The sequence below is a fragment of the Trichosurus vulpecula genome, chromosome 2 (assembly GCF_011100635.1).
Source record: "Trichosurus vulpecula isolate mTriVul1 chromosome 2, mTriVul1.pri, whole genome shotgun sequence".
Lineage (NCBI taxonomy): Eukaryota > Metazoa > Chordata > Mammalia > Diprotodontia > Phalangeridae > Trichosurus > Trichosurus vulpecula.
In genome coordinates, this window is record NC_050574.1 from 222,913,030 (window position 1) to 222,933,050 (window position 20,021).

The 20,021-nt window shown below is 39.3% G+C and overlaps 1 protein-coding gene across 1 annotated transcript in view; it reads right to left on the reverse strand.

The window, feature by feature from the left end:
• LRP2 (LDL receptor related protein 2) overlaps positions 1–19,575 on the reverse strand; it is a 263,004-nt gene extending 243,429 nt beyond the window's left edge. Inside the window, 1 exon segment of the mRNA XM_036745398.1 lies at positions 19,473–19,575. Within this exon segment, the coding sequence (XP_036601293.1) occupies positions 19,473–19,575 (103 nt within the window).
• Positions 19,576–20,021: the final 446 nt, after the last annotated feature.

Genomic DNA, 20,021 nt, shown 5'->3' on the forward strand with positions numbered 1-20,021 from the left:
AGAATAAAACCATCCATGCCCTCACTTCTAAAAACTGATAGCTCTAACAAAGCATTTAGAAAAAAAATCTAAATAAAGACAAGTACAGTTATTATCCTGCTGTATTGGGAACGAATTCAAATGAAAGCTGAATAACTTTTCAATGAAGTGTGTTCTGCTAAATTTTAATCATTTTCCCTTGAATCTTTAATCCATTGTGTTTGATTTTAGAAAAATAAAATCAAAGAAGGTTAGAATTGCAATCACCAAGGTTATCTCATTCTGCCTGAAACTTGAACCCAACCCCACCCCTCCACACACATGCAAGAGCTCAAATAAGAGGTTCCTAATACTGAAATTATCAAATGATGCCTATAGCTATTTAGAAGGGTTTGTAATAGCTGCTACATGCATATACATTCTGCTAACTCCAGTCAGAAGCAGGAAAGAAATTGAAAAAGAATTCAGCAATAGGCCAGGACTGTATTGAAGACATGGCTCTCTGTTATTATTAACAGGACAGAACCTTCTCAATTCAAAACTGAGCTATCCTTTAAAAAGTTACTGCACTCCCAATGGCATAGAACTTGGAATGAAGATACAGAAATATTTCCTGAGACGCTCTTCAGAGACTGTGAATCACACAATAGAGACTCCAGCAAGAAAAAAGGCAATTTTTGGTGGACCCTTATTTATGATCAAACTATCTGAAAGTAATGGGGAAAATAGGGACACACAAAACTCCTGCTCACTTTTCTGGTGTTCAAAGAAATTAATTCTCTTTGTCTGGCTTCCTAATAGTACAGGATGCATCTTGAACTCTCTGCCACCTTCACAATTTTGCATTAAGTAGGAAAAATGGTGTACAAATGGAGATGTTGATTTATCATTTAATTTGATTCACTTGGCAAGAATGAATGTCACAGAATTGTAGGCTCTTCAAATCTATAGAAGGAACCTCAGAGGCCATCTGGTCTCACCCGCACCTCTATAACCAAAAATCCCCTCTATAACAGCCAATGAGCAATCATCCAGCCTTTGCTTATGGTAAATCCTATCCTATATCTGTGAAGCTGATTTTGTGAACTCAATCATAATACATAATATTTATTCCTATTAAGTTTCATCTTATTACATCTGGCCCAGCATTATAATTTGTCAAGATCTTTTGCAGCCTGACTTTACTATGCAGTGTATTAACTATACCTATCAGTTTTTATATCATCATCAAATTTTATAAGCATGCCATCTACACCTTTATTCAATTCACTGATTAAAAAAAAAGTTAAATCGCTTGTGATCAAGCACAGATCTCTGGATTTTTCTACTACAGTCCTCCTTCCAACTTGGCATCACATCAAACTACTCTTGGGATCTGGCCATTCTACTGAGAAACTCCATGTCTACCTAAATGAATGCTCATGAAGCCCACTTTTCTACATTTTTCTGCCAAAAAAAGAGTATGAAAAACTTTGCCAATACTTTTTTGCCAAATACTTGCCAAAGTTTAGATAAACTTTGCAGTCCCTTGATCTGCTAGTCCCATAACCCTGCTTTAAAAAAAAAAAGAAAGAAAAGAAAACAAGGAAGAAAATGAGGTTAATCTGACTCAGCCTGTTCTTATGAAACTTTGTGATCACTTCCTTTTCAAGATGTTCCCTAAGGATCCCTTGTGATAAAACAAACCTCCTCGAAATTTGCCAGGAATCAAAGTCAAGCTCACTGGCTTGTAGTTGCAGGTTTTATTCTCCTCCCATTTGAGAAAGTCATTAAATTTGCCCTTCTCTAATGCCAATCCTGTTATCCAAGACCTTTCTTTATTTTTAATATATTTTTATGCCTTTTGTCTTTACTACAAGACTTTTAAAGACTTAATCGCTCAGAAATCACGTCCACCAGTGCTTTTGGGCATAGTTCATCATGGAAGGGTGTGTTGAAGTCATCAAGGAAATCTAGGTGCTTATTTACTACCTACCTCCTACCCTGGATATCAATTTCTAGTAGCCATTTTTTCTATCTAATAAAAAGATCAGTCTTCTTTGAAGAAAAAACAGAAATAAAATTTTAAAACTACTGTATCTCCATTAGCTGTTATCATTATTCCATCAAGACCAATTGTCAGTTCTATCCCTTCCTTTGATTCTCTCCTTTTCTCCAATATAGCAAAAACAAGCAAGCAAAAAAAACCACCTTTTTCACAAGCTTTCCTTGCCAACCTCAGCTCATTCTGAACATTGGCTCTTATGATACTACTTTTTTAAAATGTTATGTTTTGAAATTTTTGCATTCATGAAAATTTATAAATTTTTGTATATTTTAAGGACACTTGGATATGAGGATTTGCCAGCCTTCTTATTCAACAGATAGAGCTGTTTGCACAGAAACATTTCCAGAATTAAGCAAACTAAATGTGCATAGAAAATGCTATTCTCCGCAATCACTCTTTTCCTCTTACTATTGGTTAATTAATTAGATTTACAAAACTTGCCCCTGACAGTAGCCTTTGAGCATGTTCACAAAAGAAAATAAAAAAACAAAAAACAAAACAAAACCCCTAAGTCAAGATTGTAATTCCTCCTTGAACAGAAGAACTCTCCCTACCAACCAGGAAAGGCCTTACTAAAGAGATAAGTCTTGCATCATGCCCTGAAGGTCAATAAACTAAAACTTTGTCAGACTAGAAGAAGCAAGGAAATTCCAAAGTCAGGGTCTCTTTGGGAAAAATGCCCCAAGCTCTGTGCAAATGAAAACTTGCTACTATCAGCAAGTGCCCTGTGGCAGGTTTTCATTGTCATGAGAGTAGAAGGGAAGACAGGCAATCTCTAAGGCAACTCCTTTACCTTCTAGAAAATGAAGTGTGCATTTCCCTCATGTTAAGCATGGTAAACTCTTCTTTTATTCGTGTTTCCTGTTAACTTGGTCCACATACATTGATCATCCTGTCTCCAGGCACACATTTTCACAGACTTCAATTCTTCTCACTTTTACAATATTTAAATGTCACCCCCTCAATTACAAATATTTTGTGGTTTTTAATTTTTAAAATTTGGCTGGTGCTATTCTTTTAAGGAAATTTCCATATACTTTCTGTCAACGAATAGCATCATCAACACTGAGAATTTATGAAGTTTAAAAAATTAATCTGTAAACATAGGTGATGTATATAGTAAACATTTTCATAATTTTTAATGAAAATTGAATGAATTTTTAATTTTAATAAGTTAACTGGGAATATTGAAAAGAGCAATGAAAATAGTCAAAGAAAAGATACTTCTCTACTACGCATAGGGATATAAATAGAGACTGGATCTATGGTTCCATTGCTACAGAGAACTCTCAGATGAGGAAACACAACCAGCAAAGGTCAATGCATTCTCTGAAACTCATAATCTTAAAAAGGTATATCACAGGCAGGCTTTGAATCCCGGTCTTTGGGGCTCCAAGGCCAGCTCTCTATCTACCATCCACACTGCCTCTTCATATTCCATGATAAATATGGGATTGCGTCATTTTGAAATTAACCATAAGGTAGCTCCTTAACTGTGATTATTAACCCATGCCCCACCAAATCTAGTTTTAAGTGCTTCCTCGCTGATGTAAGCCAATGGTTCCTCAAGACATATATCCTTATGAAATAGAACAGCATTACTGAGGAATCCTAAATGCTTTTCCTGACACTCCTATTGAAGCCAGTAGTTTATTTCCATAATGTATTTATCCTAATGGAAGCCCCTTTTGGAGGAATGAAAGAATGAACCAGACATTAACCTGGTCCCTTTTTTCTTCATTCTTTATTTTCAGAACTACAGATACCCTTGACTATGTATTAGACTATAGCATAATTACTCATGTCCAAAGGGATTCATAGTATGAAGCAGCAGTCATATATTATTAAATATAATCAATTATTCTTATATTGGAATCTTAACAATGAGCCATATCAAAAGACTTCAAGTATTATGTCCTAGTCCAGTGTTCTTTCCACTCTGGTTGGACATTATCTCAGGAAACATAAGCACAGTGAAGCTGGAAGAGAGGTAAGAAACATAGGGAGGATGCTGAGAATAGAGCTCACCCAGGTGGTAGACTGGCTGCCCTTTTATTCACTAACCCCTCATAGACTCATTAAAAAATAAAAATCTGAAATTTTTTTCAAGTGTGTTCTGAGACCACAGAAATAGTCATCTGGTTCCTTTATCACCTGCAAGGCACAAGACAAAATTTCTACCTTAGGTACAGCTAATACCCAACAGCACTTGCAGTATTTAGAAGTCATGAAGGGAAAAGGCATATGGGTCCAGCATTTCTAAACTGGTAGGTTAGAAGGGGACACATTTGTAAAATTTTACTTATAAACTTGAGATTCACTTATAAGCTCATTGACAAGATTTAGACTCCACAGGGTTAGACTACCTATGTAAAATAGAAATGTATTTCTTATTATCTTTTTCAAGATTTTGGCAGTTTCAATGTATCACTATATCTAATGTATATCAAAATATTTCCAAAAAGTTTGTTCAAAAGAGTTAATATTTTATGTGAAAAAATTCATTCAGATCCAAAACAAACTTATTTCACTTGCCCCAATATATGGAGCAATATCACAACTGCCCAACATATTAATTCAGCCATAGAAAATTTGATGGTATCTTTTAAATCAGCATTTTAGTATTCAAACTCATACGGTACAGAAGAAGCCCTTCCAATCTTGAATCTAGCAATTACTAACTGTATGTTACTTAACATCTATGAGACTTAGTTTCCATCACACAGTTTTCATTTATAAAATGGGGATGATAACATTTGTACTTCCTATACCTCAGGATTATCACCCGTGGAAAGTGCTTTACAAACTGTTAAAATATGTATTTCTTCCTGGTATGGCTTGGACTAGAAGAGTCAACATCTCTTCTAACTCTCAAATTCTGTGATTCTGTGAAAACTGAAACCGATATTAAGTTAAATATGGTTTCTAAGCTGAAAATTTTTTTCGGTGTACTTTTTAATGATAGTTTAGTTGTATTTATGTGCTTAAAAAAATAAATAAGCAGTCAAGCCTCGAAGACCATAGTCATAGATATATCACAGTGGGTTCTAAACATTATATTTAAATTAGGAAACTTAGATACCTACTAAAGGCAATTTTTAAACCCAAAAATATAAGTCAATCCCCGCTTCAAATATCTGAGCTCTAATTCAGTTTTTCAGTTTAGTTTGAGTGCAGGATGAGGGAGGAAAACATTGAAAGGAGATTAGTTACATTCTTTCCTTATTTCTCTGTCTTACCTCCACTTTTATATGTACTGGCTTACCTATTAAACTTCATTTTTCTAAACCATTCTCATTAAAAAATGTGCTGAGCTGGAAAAGCAAAGAGTTCCTGACACTGGCTTTTTGGTAAGCAAATGAACTTTAAACTCTATATTATAAGTTACCTCAAAGTGTCCGTATTAACTAAAACTGGATTGATATTTCTTATGAGTGACGGGAGGAAGATGAAGATTGGTGAGGGAAAAAAAAACCTCTAACTTTTCAACAATAAGACAAACTGGGAAATAGCCCCCAATCTGAAAAGTACATTTGAAGAATTTGGCCATTTATTTACCAAAATTGGGTGGGAACTATTAATAAATATTTGATTGATCTGATGACTAACTACACATTCAATTAGCAATACCAACTTAATCTTCTCTGAAAATACAAACTATTCGTTTTCCTGGAGTCAAGGTATAAAATCAATAAATAAAATGTAAACCCCTGCCCTCTTCAAAGGAAGTTTCTAGAGTGTATTTTCTTCCAAGATTCCAACCTTCAGGAAACAGTGTACATGTACAAATGCATATTAACACATCTATAGGAAAATATATCTGTTTGCACATTTCAATATATTGGAAAAGTCTCACTTTCCCAAAGAGTCATCTGTCTAGCATATCAGTATAAAACTAGCTTTAGAACCAATCCATTCTTGCTATTATTTCAAAAATATGCCAGAGAAATTGTTCAATAAAAATGACCAAAAGATAGCAAAATTGTGTTTTTCTTCTGAAGAACTAAGCATTTAAATTAAAGGTCTCAAAAATATATGATACATGCTAACTCACAGAAGTCCTTAAATACACCCTTGAGAAAATGTAAAGTTTTATTTTTCCTACTTTTTACAGATGAAAAAACTAAAAACCTCCTCTCCCTCCACAAAATTACATAGTTAGTGACAGCACCAGAAAGAACATTTTGCAGGTTCCCTTGTCTAGTCCAGGGCTCTATCTAGTAGACCAGCTGCCTCTTTGAAAGAAAAACAAAGGCTAGTGGTCTTTGATCTGTCAATAAGCTAACAGTAAAAAAAAGGCATATTTGGGGGAAAAGTACAGGTCAGCCTGACAAGTCAATCCTTGGGAACCCAAAGGGAAAAGAATGGAAGGTCTTTAATGAAATTTCATTCAACTTCCCCTAAAATGAATCTTTCATTCATTTACTGCAGAACACATGAAAAATAAATCTGGATTAAAAAGGGATTTCGTTGCTCATATTTCTAGTCAGTACCAAATATGAAAGACCATTTGATTTTTTTTCTTAGAGGGGACAAACAGGGAATATTAAGCATATTGGACATCTTTCTTAACTGGCTCGCCAAAGCCTTCTTTGTCTAGGTTACAACGGCTTAATCATTTATAATTCTAGCAGACAGTGAAGAAAAATCTAACTTTAACCAAGTATCATTCCATCAGTACTTTCAATTTTTAACTGTGAATTTTGTTTTTCTCTCAATTCTTAGTTTCAAGTGATTACTTAGCAAATTCTTGAAACACCTCATCGCCCTAGATATTGGTAAAGAGGTTAAAAAAGTAATGTCAAGATGAATTTTTTACAAATGGTCAACTATTATTTGTACACATAAAAATTAACCATTTAACAGTTAATTTGGATAAGATGTAACTTTGTTTCATTCATTTTTATTTTACTTTACTATTAAGCAGTACACAAAGTAGAGTGCTAGACTAGGAGTCAGCTATACCTATATTCACAGCTGACCTTTGAAACATACTAGCTATGTAACCATGGAAAAGTCATTTAACTTCTCTGGGCTTCTGTTTCCTTATCTGTAAAATGGGGAGAAATATGCCAGTAGTACCTACTTCACAGGATTGTCATGAGGTTCAAATGAGATAAGTGCTTTGCAAATCTTAACACACCATTTAAATGTCACCTATTACCATAATTATTTTCCTATTTCAAGCTGAGAAGTAAAGTAATAGATTCTCCAACAAATGTTCACAGCTGGGGTATAGGAAATGTGCTATGTTAGTAGAAACTAAAAGGCTTTATTTCTATTTTGTACTTTACATGATATCAATTGAACTTTCCATCAATGGACATTTAAGTGGAGATTGATGAAAGAAGTGTAGACAGAGACAGAGGGGATATTATAGACAAAGGAATAGTGTGGGAACTAGAAGCTAAGAGTCCAAAAAGCAGATAAGAAGAAAAGGGGTAAGCTAAGCAGAAAAAAGAGAAGGAAGCCAGAGAGGATGATTTGGGGTTATAATGATGGGGGATGGTGTGACATTGGTACCTGTGCTGAAAAACTGATATATTTTCGTGCAGACCGATTAATAGGGTTACAGTCTGATGTCCCAGAATTCCCTACCTCCTTTCCACTTGCCAGAGATAACTTATCATCCTCATGTTACCATTTTGAAATATCTTCAGCCATCTTGATGTATTCAATCATCACTCCAAATATCCCATGTTATCACCCCCATTTTATTCAGTGTACTCATGGCTCCCTGAGGAATCTACGAAAGAATGAAGCGTGGTCAATACAAAGAAACAATCAGCAAGCATTTATTAGGTACCTACTGCATGCCAGGCACTGGGAAGACAAAGATGAAAGACAGAAGCATTTGCTTTATAGACCTGAATGAAAGGAAAAGGGGAATTTTCAACAGTCCAGATTTCCCTTTAACTTGGCCCACTATTTTTCTTCAGTCCCACACAGAACAAGATCTATGAATTTCTTGAGTAGATCAGCAGTGGTTTTCTCACTATGGGCCATATTGACTCTCCTATTGGGAAACCACACCCCTCTTTAAAGTCAGGCTTTTGTTGGATGAAGACTGTGTTCCCAGCACCCTTAGCCTCAGACAGCTTGCCTTTGTGCTCTGTTTAAACACAGAATGACAGTTCCCTAACATAATGTCTAAAAACCTTGTCTTATCTCTTTGTGAAAGCTACTGTATCAAATTTGTCCTAAAAATAGCAGAATGACCCACTCTGTACATACCGAGAATTTTCACAGGGACCCAAGTGTTTGGGATGGAAGGAGGAAGGTTGACACTGAATCAGATCAAGTACTCTACCCTCCTGAAAGCCCTGGGCATCTGGGGCTACCAGCAAATCAGCAGCGTCGTTGCTATTTATGCTCTGATGAAGGTTGCAGTTTTCTTCCACTGTCTTTATCTCAACCTATCTTCCTAGCTTCTTAGTCAGGGTCTTACAAGGAACCACTAGAGCTTCGTATCTCCAGCTCGAGTCTAGTTCAGTGCATAGGACATGGTAGATGCTTAATAAATGCTCGTTGAGTGATTGATATCAACATTAGGGAATTAAGAAATGGAGAAAGAAGAAATGTTGCAAAAGGCATTGGGGCTCGCTTCCTGATATTGTTCAGTGGCCATGAAAGTAGCATCTGAAAGAAATGTTTTTTTGTTCGTCCCCTTGGCAGAGACACGAAGGACTACAGACAAAGAAAGGCAGCCTACGTTTTCAGAGAGTTCTTCAAATAGTAGGCACTTATTAAATGCTTGTTAAATAATTGATTAATCTTAGTTGTTTTCCATTATTGTAAGAAAGGATTCAGTGGTATGCAGGGATAAGAGAGTACATACCAATAAACAACTGTGGTGTGAAAAGCAAAAGGCATCAATCATCACTATAACTTATAAAAAAATGAGAATAATAGCTAACATTTATATAGTATCTGCTATGAGCCAGGCGCTGTGCTAAGTGGTTTCTAATTACTGTCTCATTTGATCCTCACAACAGCCCTGGGAGATAAATGCTATTATTATCCCTGTTTCACAGATGAAGAAAATGAGGTTAAGTGACTTGCCCAGGGCAAGAATCCAAGGCCGGATCTGAACTCAGAGCTTTCTGATTTCAGGCATACCACTCTATCCACTGTGCCACCTAAATATTCACCTAGACAGAGTAAAGCCAGCTCTAAGAACCCAATCAGAAGTGTCTTTTAAAAACAGTTCAAGGGGCAGCTAGGTGGCACAGTGAGTAGAGCGCAGGCCCTGGAGTCAGGAGGACCTGACTTCAAATGCGACCTCAGACACTTGACACACTTACTAGCTGTGTGACCTTGGGCAAGTCACTTAACCCCAATTGCCCTGCCTTCCCCCTTCAAAAATTTTTTTTAAAAGTTCAGTCCAAAGTTATTAAGATACATGGCTTGTAGCCAGATTTTTTTAAAGCATGGTGCTTATATGTTTATCAAGGTGGAAAATCTATTTTGAACGAAGAGAGTCAACCCCAATAAATAAAAAAGAGAGGAAGCCTTCGACTCTTGCCTCTTCTTCCTCCTCCTCCTCCTCAGCTGAATGGCAATATGGATCAAAAGTGGCTATATTCAAATGAAAAGTTTGATTTTCATTCCAGAATTTGGCCTCATTTTGGTACTTCTTCTAAAGTTCATAATGGGCCTGATTTTCCAACTCTCACCTGGGCAGGCTTTCTTATCTTCAATAAGACTTTATCACCTGGACAAAAAGAACTGGACCCAAGATGACGGAGTTATCTCTCTTTCACACTTTCTGTAGCAGATGACAGGGCATTTTTCTAGGGAAAACTGAGGGTGCTGATTGCAACTCTGCTTTAACAGAGCCTTAGCCACTTTTTAACCTCCCTTCAGTTTATGTTGCCTCATTATTCCGGTATCACAAAGGACACAACAGAAGACCAAATCCCACCTAAGAAGAGAGGAAGAAAACCTGAAAATGAAGGTGAGCTCCCAGAATAGTTTTGTTGTTTAATGGTTTTCAGTTATATTCACCACTTCATGACCCCTTTATGGCAAAGATACTGGGGTGGTTCACCATTTCCTTCTCCAGCTCCTTTTACAGATAAGGAAACTAAGGCAAGCAGGGCTAACTGACTTGTCCAGGGACACACTCCTGGTAGAGTGTCTGAGGTCAGATTTGAACTGAGGTCTTCCTGATTCCAGACCCAGCACTCAGTCTGCTGTACCATCTAGCTGCCCAGAACAGTTACCAGAGCATATCCAGGTCTATGCTCTGATGACAGGCCTGGTTAAGTGAGGGCACAGCTGAGGGGGGAAATGTGACAACTTCATCTGAAAAGATCTGTGTCCCTGTAAAGATGATGGCAGAAAATTAATGCCCATGCAAATCAGGCATTGTAGGCAAAAAGATGCAAAGGCCTCCCTCATGGTTCCAGAGTTGAGACTTATGTCATTGTCACAGACTTTGGAAATACTTTCAGGGGTATTCAAAGTCAATTACAGGCAGAGAGTTCAGTCGTGGAGGAAGAGAGAGGGGTGGGACCCTTATGGCACAAAGCATACCCCCAGCAAAGGCGCAGGACATAGGGCTGACAAAGTACTCAAAACATAAGAATGGCAGACCAAAGAGAGGCCCTGGGGAAGAAGAATGTCCCTCCACAATGATGCCCTGGGCAAAAAGCTCCAATCACTCTACCCTACTCATGGCTTCGGCAACACTTTACCTATCTGACAACCTCAACAATGCAGGACACAACTAAAAACCTAGAGGGAGGCCTCCAAAAAAGACCTCTGAGTACTCAAACCATATTACACAAAGTCCATCTCCTTTATTCCTTCAATATACCCAGAACGCATCCAGCACTTGCTCAGAACCTATTAACTCTTCTTCTATAAACAATTGTAACTATCTTGGTTACTTAGTTTCCTAACCCACAGCATACTAGAAATATCAAATTATAAGGACAGACAGGCTGTTTGAGACAGGCACACTGATGATAGCAAGTAATGACGGCTCACAATCTATCAAGAAAGAAGACAGAAATGCTAAAAAGCAAGAATTAAGAATTCAAAAAGCACATTCATCTATTGTTATTTTGGGACGAGCTGTCCTGTGCACTTCAACAGCCACTAAGGATATCACTGTATTACAGCCCAGTATGTACGACAGCTGATGTTTACAATGATGAACTTGAATTATAGGAATAAATTCTGTCCTGGATCCTCTGAAAAAGAAGGCTGAAAAATGTGTAATACAGCTTAGAAAGATAAAAAAGAGAGATGAGGTTAAAGAGTTTTGTTAATACCCACTCACATATAGGGCACTTTAAGGTTTACGAAGCTTTTCCCCACAAACATTGTGAGATGGGTATGATTCTTCCCATATTACAGATGAGGAAGCTGAGGTTTAGAAGCAGGAAGAGACACTCCTTTAGTTTAGTTTTAGGATTTAAACTTGAATCTTTGTTACTCCAAGGCTAGCATAGTAATAATCTATTATACCTCACCACCTCTTTTGATATAGCCGAGGGTTGTTTTCACCACGAAGAAAATTACCTTGTGTAAAATGTTTCATTTTCTAACCATACGAGATAAAGGCACTGATGAAATGCTTGTTAATTGATTGATTAGTCTTGCTTAGATTGTCCACAGATGTCCTTGCCACCCCCTTTGAAAAAGTACACCAGTGACAAAATGAATGAAATCAGCATTCATAACAAACCTAAAATAGTACATAGCATAGAGGGCTGGGTGACAAAATGTATAGAGTTCTCGGTCTGAAATCAGGAAGACCTGAGTTTGAACCTTACCTAATATACTTACTAGCTGTGTGACCCTGGGCAAGTAGCTTAATCTGTCTGCCTCAGTTCCCACATCTATAAAATAGGGATAATTACAGCAACTAAACTCCCAGGGCTGTCATAAAGATAAAATGAGACAACACAGGGAAAGTGCTTTGCAGACCTTAAAGTGAGATATGCTAACTTTTGTGCATAGTAAGCACAAAAAAATTTTACTAGATTTGGTGAATCAATATTTGTTTCTATTCATCCAATAGAAACTACAACTTGATCTGAGTCAATGAACAGATATTTATTTTCAAGGAACCTCTAAGTCTACTCAAATTTATGTTATATAACCTCAACTAGGCCCTCACTGCTACAAGGCAATCTTTTTTTAACCTCCTCAATTAATTCGCTAACCCACTCACCACGATAGTCACCACTCTTCAGCAGGTCCTCATTATTTCAAGCCTAAACTATTGGAATACCCTTCTAGCTGGGCTCCCTGCCACAAGTCTCTCCATACTCCAGTCCATCTTCCATAGTTGTCAAATTGATCTTCCTACCACGCACATCTGACCATGCCATTCAATAATCTCCAGCGGCTCCCTGTCATCTCTGGGACCAAATATTAATCTTCTGCTTGATAAAGTTCTTCATAACCTCAGTCCCTACACACACGCACACACACACACACACACACACACACACACACACACACACACGCATGCGCACCATAGAAGCCTTCTTACATCTTCCACCATCACAAATATTCTTCAAAGCAGTGATACCAGCCTCCTTGTTGTTACTCACACAAAATACTCATCTTGAGACTCTGGGCAATTGCACTGAATTTTGCCCATGCCTAGAATGCTCTTCTTCTTCACCTCCACCCTGGGCTTCTTTGACTTTTGGACTGAAGTCCTACCTTCTACAAGGAGCCTTTCCCAATTCCCTTTAATTCTAATGCCTTCCCTCTACTGATTATTTCCAATTTTTCCTGTGGGTACATGGTGACTTCCATGTTATCCAGCCCCTTAGACTGTAAGCAGGGACCATCTTGTGTCTTTCTTTGTATCCCCAATGCTTGGCACAGTGCCAGGTACACAGTGGGTGCTTAATAAATGTCACTGACTAATTAATGCACAAGTTGTTGAGTGGTCTGCACAGTTAGTGGAGCCCCTTCCGGTGTGGAATGTAATTTGAGTCATCAGTTTCTGGGCAACACCTGGGCAATAAACAGGACATTGGGTACATAGTAGCAAGTGGCTCAACTCCTATTATTACTTCCCTTTTTAAAATAGCAATAATAAAAAATGAAAAACAAACAAATTTTTAATTTTAAAAACCCAGCAATAATAACCTTGGTGTCAGGGGTATTCTGATGGCTAAAGGACAAAGGCATGGAGGGCTTCAATGTAACCCTTCAAATTTTCTCATCTGTAATTTGAAATATGGTTTTGTTGTATTGTTTTTGTCAATAACGGGGGTGGGGGAGAACTTCTCCAAGCTAAAACCTGATAATCTTGCTTCTGAAACAAAAGCACTAGCTTTTCAATCTTCCAGTCCCTGCCATGAGCCATAAACCAGAAACAGTCCCAGTTAATTAGCTTCAGGACAAGATCACAATGTAGCACATAGAGATCTGATATTAGCAACTGATTTCAGTGTCTCTGAGTCAAATGTAGTGTGAAGGTCCCCTGCTTTCTCCCTGCTGAGTATGAAGTCCCTTACAATGCCAAGGACATGCCATTAGAATTACAGTTCCTAGTTAAATTTTAGAGACTTTTGAAATGCACATAAGTATGGTTTCTGATTTGTCATTTGCTCAATAGAAAGCATTCTTACTACATTTCTAAGTCCCTCTTCTTAATTCTTGCCCCTTATACAGCCTCAGAGGTGAGGGCTTGGTGCCTGGAATAGGAACTAAATACCAGGAATGACAGGAAATCCTGGATCAGGGTGGGTGGGAATGGAACAAGTACTGAGAATTTAAAATTTCCCGGGGTCTTGCTTTCTCACTTCATTCTCCAGCAGTTGTTCCAGAGATGAATCAACTCCTGTGGGAGTCAAGTGAGAAGGAACCAGCGAAAACTGTTGGTTTAGACCAAGTAGTAAGGTAGGAAAACTTCAAGGAAACACAAAGAATCCTCCCAAACTCTCCCCCTTTCTTCCCTCCCCCACTAACCTGAAAGAAATACCCCCAAGAAGTGGAATAGAAACGTAATATTTTTTAGCATGTTTTTCAATATTTTTTCCTCTGGTTGGTGTTAAGTGATTTGTTCTTCCTCAGTAATCCAGACACAGTCCCTTAACTTTTCCATCCATATTTCTTCAGGTAAAAATGAAAACAACAGTTCAAGCCTTTCTCATAAAGCTGTCAGAGCTAATGATTTTTTTTTAATTTTAGTACTTCAAAATGTTATAAGCTAAATAGATATGTTCAACAGTCATCAAGGTGCATTCACCAAGTCCACATAGGGTGTGTGGCATGGTACCAGAAAGTAATGAGAATGGAAACTGAAGTAATGAGTGGCACTTCTTATGCAGCGGAATAACTGGCAGGTGTAGCATTCATAGACAAGGCCATCTCAAGGGTATTCTGAATTTAGAGAACATGCCAAAATGGTATGATATGCACATGCTCTCAAGTTTGGGGGGGAGAGGGCAGAAATAACAGGGACAAGAGGAATAGCAGAGTTTTTTAGTTTGATGTATTAGCTTGGAGGCAGAAAGAAGGACCCTTACAGATAATCTGGTCAAAACATTTCATTTTAGAGAACAAAATTGACTCTCAAAAAGGGAAACTGACCTAAGGGTAAAAGCTGGGATTTCTAGTCTCCTGACACCCGTTCAGGGCTCTTTCCTTAACACCATACCACCTTTCACATTCCACCTACAATTTTCAAGGAGGAAGAAACTCCTACGGAGATGGCATATATTCACAAGGGCTAATACGAAGACTAAACCCATAACCTAAGATTTTGCAATTTGTGACCAAAATCAGCATGTTCAAAAAGTCTAACTGCTCGCAATCATAGACACCATCTGGTTAACTCAACTGTTGCCAACATGCTAGCCCAAATTCTTTGAGACGGACTGCTGCTCAGGACTCTGCAAAGCTCAATTGCTTAAGTGGAACTCAGGACAGACAGAGGAGACACACTTTGAAACCTGGCTTATACAGGAGAAACTGAGCCACTATCAAAACCTCTATTTTGGCAAACTTCAATAAATTAGAGTATCTAGCATATGCCTCGTAGTAGGCTAGATATTGTGAAGTTATTAAAACTTAAAATTGCACTAAGCCTTTTGGAATTCCCTGTATAATACACCCTGCTCCCTGACCTCAAGAAGGGATTCTTACAAAATGGCAAACATCAGCAGCAGCCCCAGACTTTGCAAATTTTAAGTATGAACGTTTAAAAAATTTCTCAATATCCTAGGTGATTATCCCAACTGCATGGTGCCTATGGGCACCAAATCAGAGCTATTCTACAAGAAATGACACAAGGCTACTACTGGTATTATACTACTTACAATAAGTCGACTTTTAATAGACTGGTTTATGTCCTTAAGAACACTCAATAAATCCTAAAGAAAGTGTTTGAACATGTTTCTGTTCCAAGGGCTGGGTCTGGAGTCAGGAGACCTGAGTTCAGATCCAGAGTCAGACTCTTACTTAGCTGCAAGACCCTGGACGAGTCATTCAGTCTCTGCTTGTGTCAGTTTCCTCATTTGTATGATGGGGATAACAATAGCACCCACCTCCCACTGTTGTTGTGAAGATCAAATGAGATAATAATTGGAAAGTGCTTAGCATAGCACCTAGCATATATAAATGGTATATAAGTGCTATATAAATATAAATTTAAATAAATATAAATTGCTGTATAAATGGTAGCTATTGTTAGTTGTTATCATTATTCTTTCCCTGGGAAACTCTTCTAGGTTGATAGCTTGTGAAAGTCACCAAGAAATCTGGATATTTCAGCAACAGTTCTACACTGCTAATGACATAACTTTCAAAGTGCATTAAAAGTGTCTTACAAGTATGCAAGAAGTCATGAACCCCTATGAGGGGTGAGTGAAAAACTATGACCTAAAAATTAATTTGAGGGCTTGAAAATCTAGTTAAGTAGCAGCTTGCACTAGGGAAACCCTACTCACAGCCAAAGATCTTCAGGAATGTGCTCTGATAGCCCAAGAATTAGAAAAATGGATCAACAAGGCCAACACAACTTTGGAAGACTAAATTGATACCACTAGGTGTGGTATTGAAATGGTGTCAAATCTTAGGCCAAGCTTAAGGTCTTCAGGGTATTGGTTATATCTAATTCATTATATGGCAAGACTTAGACCTCCTACCTATATAACACATCCAGTATCTTGGATTAGTTCACGTTGGTCATCTACATAAAATTTAGCCTCAGAATGTAAAACAGAGTTAAGAATGACTGGTTTCTAGAACTCTGCCAGATCCACAGGGCTAGCCAAAGGTGTGTTCATATTGCGGCAGAAAGACAAAGTTCTAGTTTTGACCCTAACCAGCTGGGTGACTGGGTCAATTATTTCAATGCTCTCAGTTTTCTCACCTTCAGAATGAAGAGGTTGGACTGGGTGCCTGTAATGTCCCTTCCAGCCCCAATATTCTATGATTCTATAATAAAAACTGCATATAACCAACAGAAAAAAACAAAAGCCCTACTGGGATGACCTGTAGAATCTTAAAGAGTAAAACAGATATCAACTACTATGGAAAAGAAGCAAGATTTGGCCATCAGAAAAAGAGTACCTCATTTTAAGCAAGCTTAATGAACAAAACTTTACAAAGAAAGAGCCTACAAACAGCAACAGGTTCAGGGGAGGAGGGAAGAGGTAACATCAGCTAACAGCAAGTACATTTTACCTTGTATGGAGAGGGCAGCTACCAGGCTTCTAGTCACATCTACATCAATCAACAAATCAATAAAAAAGCATTTATTAAGCACCTGAATAAGAGCACAAGTGAGTTAAACAATCACTTTTCCCAAGGAGCTTACGTTCTAACAGGGGAGACAACAAAATATACATAAGCATCTACAGAATAATTGTAAATAACAATGCAAAGTAAGTTAAGAGTCCACTAATAATAATCATTTATATAGAGCTTATAGGTTCACAGAGCACTTTACAAATATTATCTTATTTTATTTTTACAACAGTCATGGGGGTAGGTGCTATTATTATCCCTGTCTTATAGATGAGAGAGCTGAAGCAGACAGAAGTTAAGTGATTTGCCCAAGGTCACACAGCTAGCAGTTTTCTGAGACTGAATTTGAACTCAGGTCCTCCTAATTCTAAGCCCAGAACGCCAACCACTATACCACCTAGTTACCACTAGTAACTGAAGAGACCAAGAAAGACTTCCGGTAGAAGATGGTACATAGAGAATATCACCTTAATAGCAACCTCTAATTCAAAAGATGACAGAAAGATGGTAGATAGATAAATATAGCATAGTGTGTGGATAAAATATTAAAACCAGTAATCGTTCAGTGATTACATACAGAGAAAATTCATTTATTAGTTGTCCAAATTATTACTCTTATCATTCATGTAATTATTAGACAACTGCTCCCAGAGGAGTGAAGTCAAGATTCCCCCTGACCAGGCTTTTGCCAGGAGCATTTAATCAATTCTATGGCCCTATTTACAAAATAAGAACACTTCATCTCCCTGAGATGAGATCCTTCAGAATAAAGCAGGTTTACACTTCTGTGCATTTTCAACATCGAGGAAGAAACACAAAGGAATTATTATCTATCTACTCCATCTGACTCCCTTCACATGGGTTTTCCATGACTAGTGAAGTTTGTTGACTGTCTCCAGATTTCTTCCCAGGTCTGAAATGGGTTACGTTAGCAGGAGTTGCTGTATAAATACTTACTTGATTCCCTCTAAGTAGCTTACTCTAAGAGTTGAGCAAAGGAAGCAGATTAACCATTTGAATTTGCGCCCCCCCCCCCCCCGCGCAGTTTACCCACCACCTCCTTTCTCCTATCAGTGGGAGCCTTCCAGAATCACCACCCCTCCACCCCAATATGCAGCTCAGGGGAATCAATATATAACTTCGGCTAATCCTTCAACAATAAGGGTTTCATATTCATTGTAGGGCAATTAAGTTGTCCAAGAGGGAGGAAAGAGAGGAAGCTAAGAAGGGAGACTCTTCCACCCTCACAGCCAGATTAGTACCACTGGTGAGCAGCAGACTACACCGAGCGGAGCTCGGTCTGCTGGTCACATGCTGCTCTCAGCCGCTACCTAGCAACAGCAAAGCCCAAGAAAAAAAGTTCTCCCATTCTCCAGCTCTTCCCTTCTCCCTTACTTTCTTGTTCTCTCTCTCTCTCTCTCTCTCTCTCTCTCTCTCTCTCTCTCTCTCTCTCTCTCTCTCTCTCTCCTCTTCCCCCCGTCCTCTTTCTCCTTCTCTCTCTCTCCCCTTCTATCTCTCCTCTCTCCCCCTGCTCTTCCTCTCTCTCCCACTCTCTCCCCTCTATTTCTCCTCTCTCTCCTTTCTCTTCCCCCCCACTCTCTCTCTCCTCACCCATATTTATCCTTGCTCCCACTTTTTCACCTTTTCCCTTTCTTCTCTTCACCGCCCATTCTTGTGTGCCTCTTGCCTCCTTAACTTTCCTTCTTGCTCCTTTTCTTCCCTTTTCCCCATCTCCCAGTTTCCCCTTCTTTCTTCCTTTCTCTTCTTTCCATTCAGTCCTTCCCTCCTCCCCCCCCCCCCCGCTCCAAATTCCTGGGTCTGAATCTGCTTGAAAGAAGTTTAAAGAGCCTGAGACCAAACAATTGCGTCGGTACCATATTCTTCAGAATGGCGAGCGGACACGCACGCGCGCGCGCACACACGCAAGAGAAGTCCTACAAACCACATTTTAACAAGGAAAAGACAAAAGTCATGCTCCAAGCACCATCACCTCCCCTTTGCACCAGCCAGTTCCCAGACTTCCCCTCTGCTTAGGATTGGTCCCCAGACGATGTGAGTATTACAGCGATTCTGTTTCTTTGGATCACAAGGGGCAAAGTTTTGCAGGTGCTTCTTAGAAAATGGGGCGGGGGGGGCGGAAATCACACACTCACTTGGACTCTTGGAGGGGACACCCTTTGCAATGAAGCACAAGTGGGAGAAAAAGAAGTCAGACGGTTTCAAACTGAATGAATGGTCTCTAATAAGAAAGTTATTCAATGCCAAATCAGAAAATGAGTTGGAAAATCAATCTCAAGTTTCAGAACTACTTTCTCTGTCGCTGCAATGTCTCTTGTGGTCCAGCCCAGGGAAAGACTGATAGGGTGAGGAACAAGACTGTATTTTCAAGTGGAGAAGAAAGAGACTGGGGCAGGGGATGGAATCCCTGAAGGAACAAAGCCCTGAGTGAATATGAGGTAAACTGTCAGTGAAACTTGCCCGGCTACTCTTTCAAGCGTCTGTCTGTCCGGCTTCAGTCCTCCCTCAGGGAAAAGGCCGGGAAAGGGGAGCTCCCAGCTTGTTCTCTAATGGTCTGCAACCTGAACAGCCCCAGGGACAGCGAGAGAACTTGAAAGCCCGCTCGCTCCCCGGGGGCCAGGGAGCCTCCTCCCCCGCCTTCGGACAGGCGCTCCGAAGGAGCCCTAGGGCGCTGGGCTCTCGGTCTGCGGTAACTCACCCTGGCAGTTGACCTGCGTTGTGCAGGCAATAAGGAGGATCAGCAGTTTGCAGGCAGCGGCTGCCCCTCCGTCCATTCTGGAACGACGGCTGCGAAGTCCCATTGGTGCCCTGGGATGCTTAGTGTAGCAGCGTGGAGAGCTGGGGAGCCCAGGAGGGGCTCCAGCAGCAGAGCTTGGTACCACGTGGCTTTTTTTCCTCTTTTCTTGCTCCTTCTTCGGCTTTTTCACCTTATTCCTCTAGTTATTGCAGAAAAGCTCGTTCTACAGTGGAGATGTAGTGTTTCCTAATCAACTCTCCTCCCTCTAGACATTGCATAAAGCCATTTATAGTCAGCCGCCCCGGAACTAGCATGAGGGAATCCAATGGGACAGGCCCCTTGTCGCCCGCCCCTCCCTCTTGTACTCTGAAGCTTTGAAAGTAGCGGGGATGCTCATACACACACACATTCTCTCTGTCTCTGTGTCTCTGTCTCTGTGTCTGTCTGTCTCTGTCTCTCCATCTCTCCGTCTCTCCCTCTCTCTCTCCCTCCCTCCCTCCCTCTCTGTCT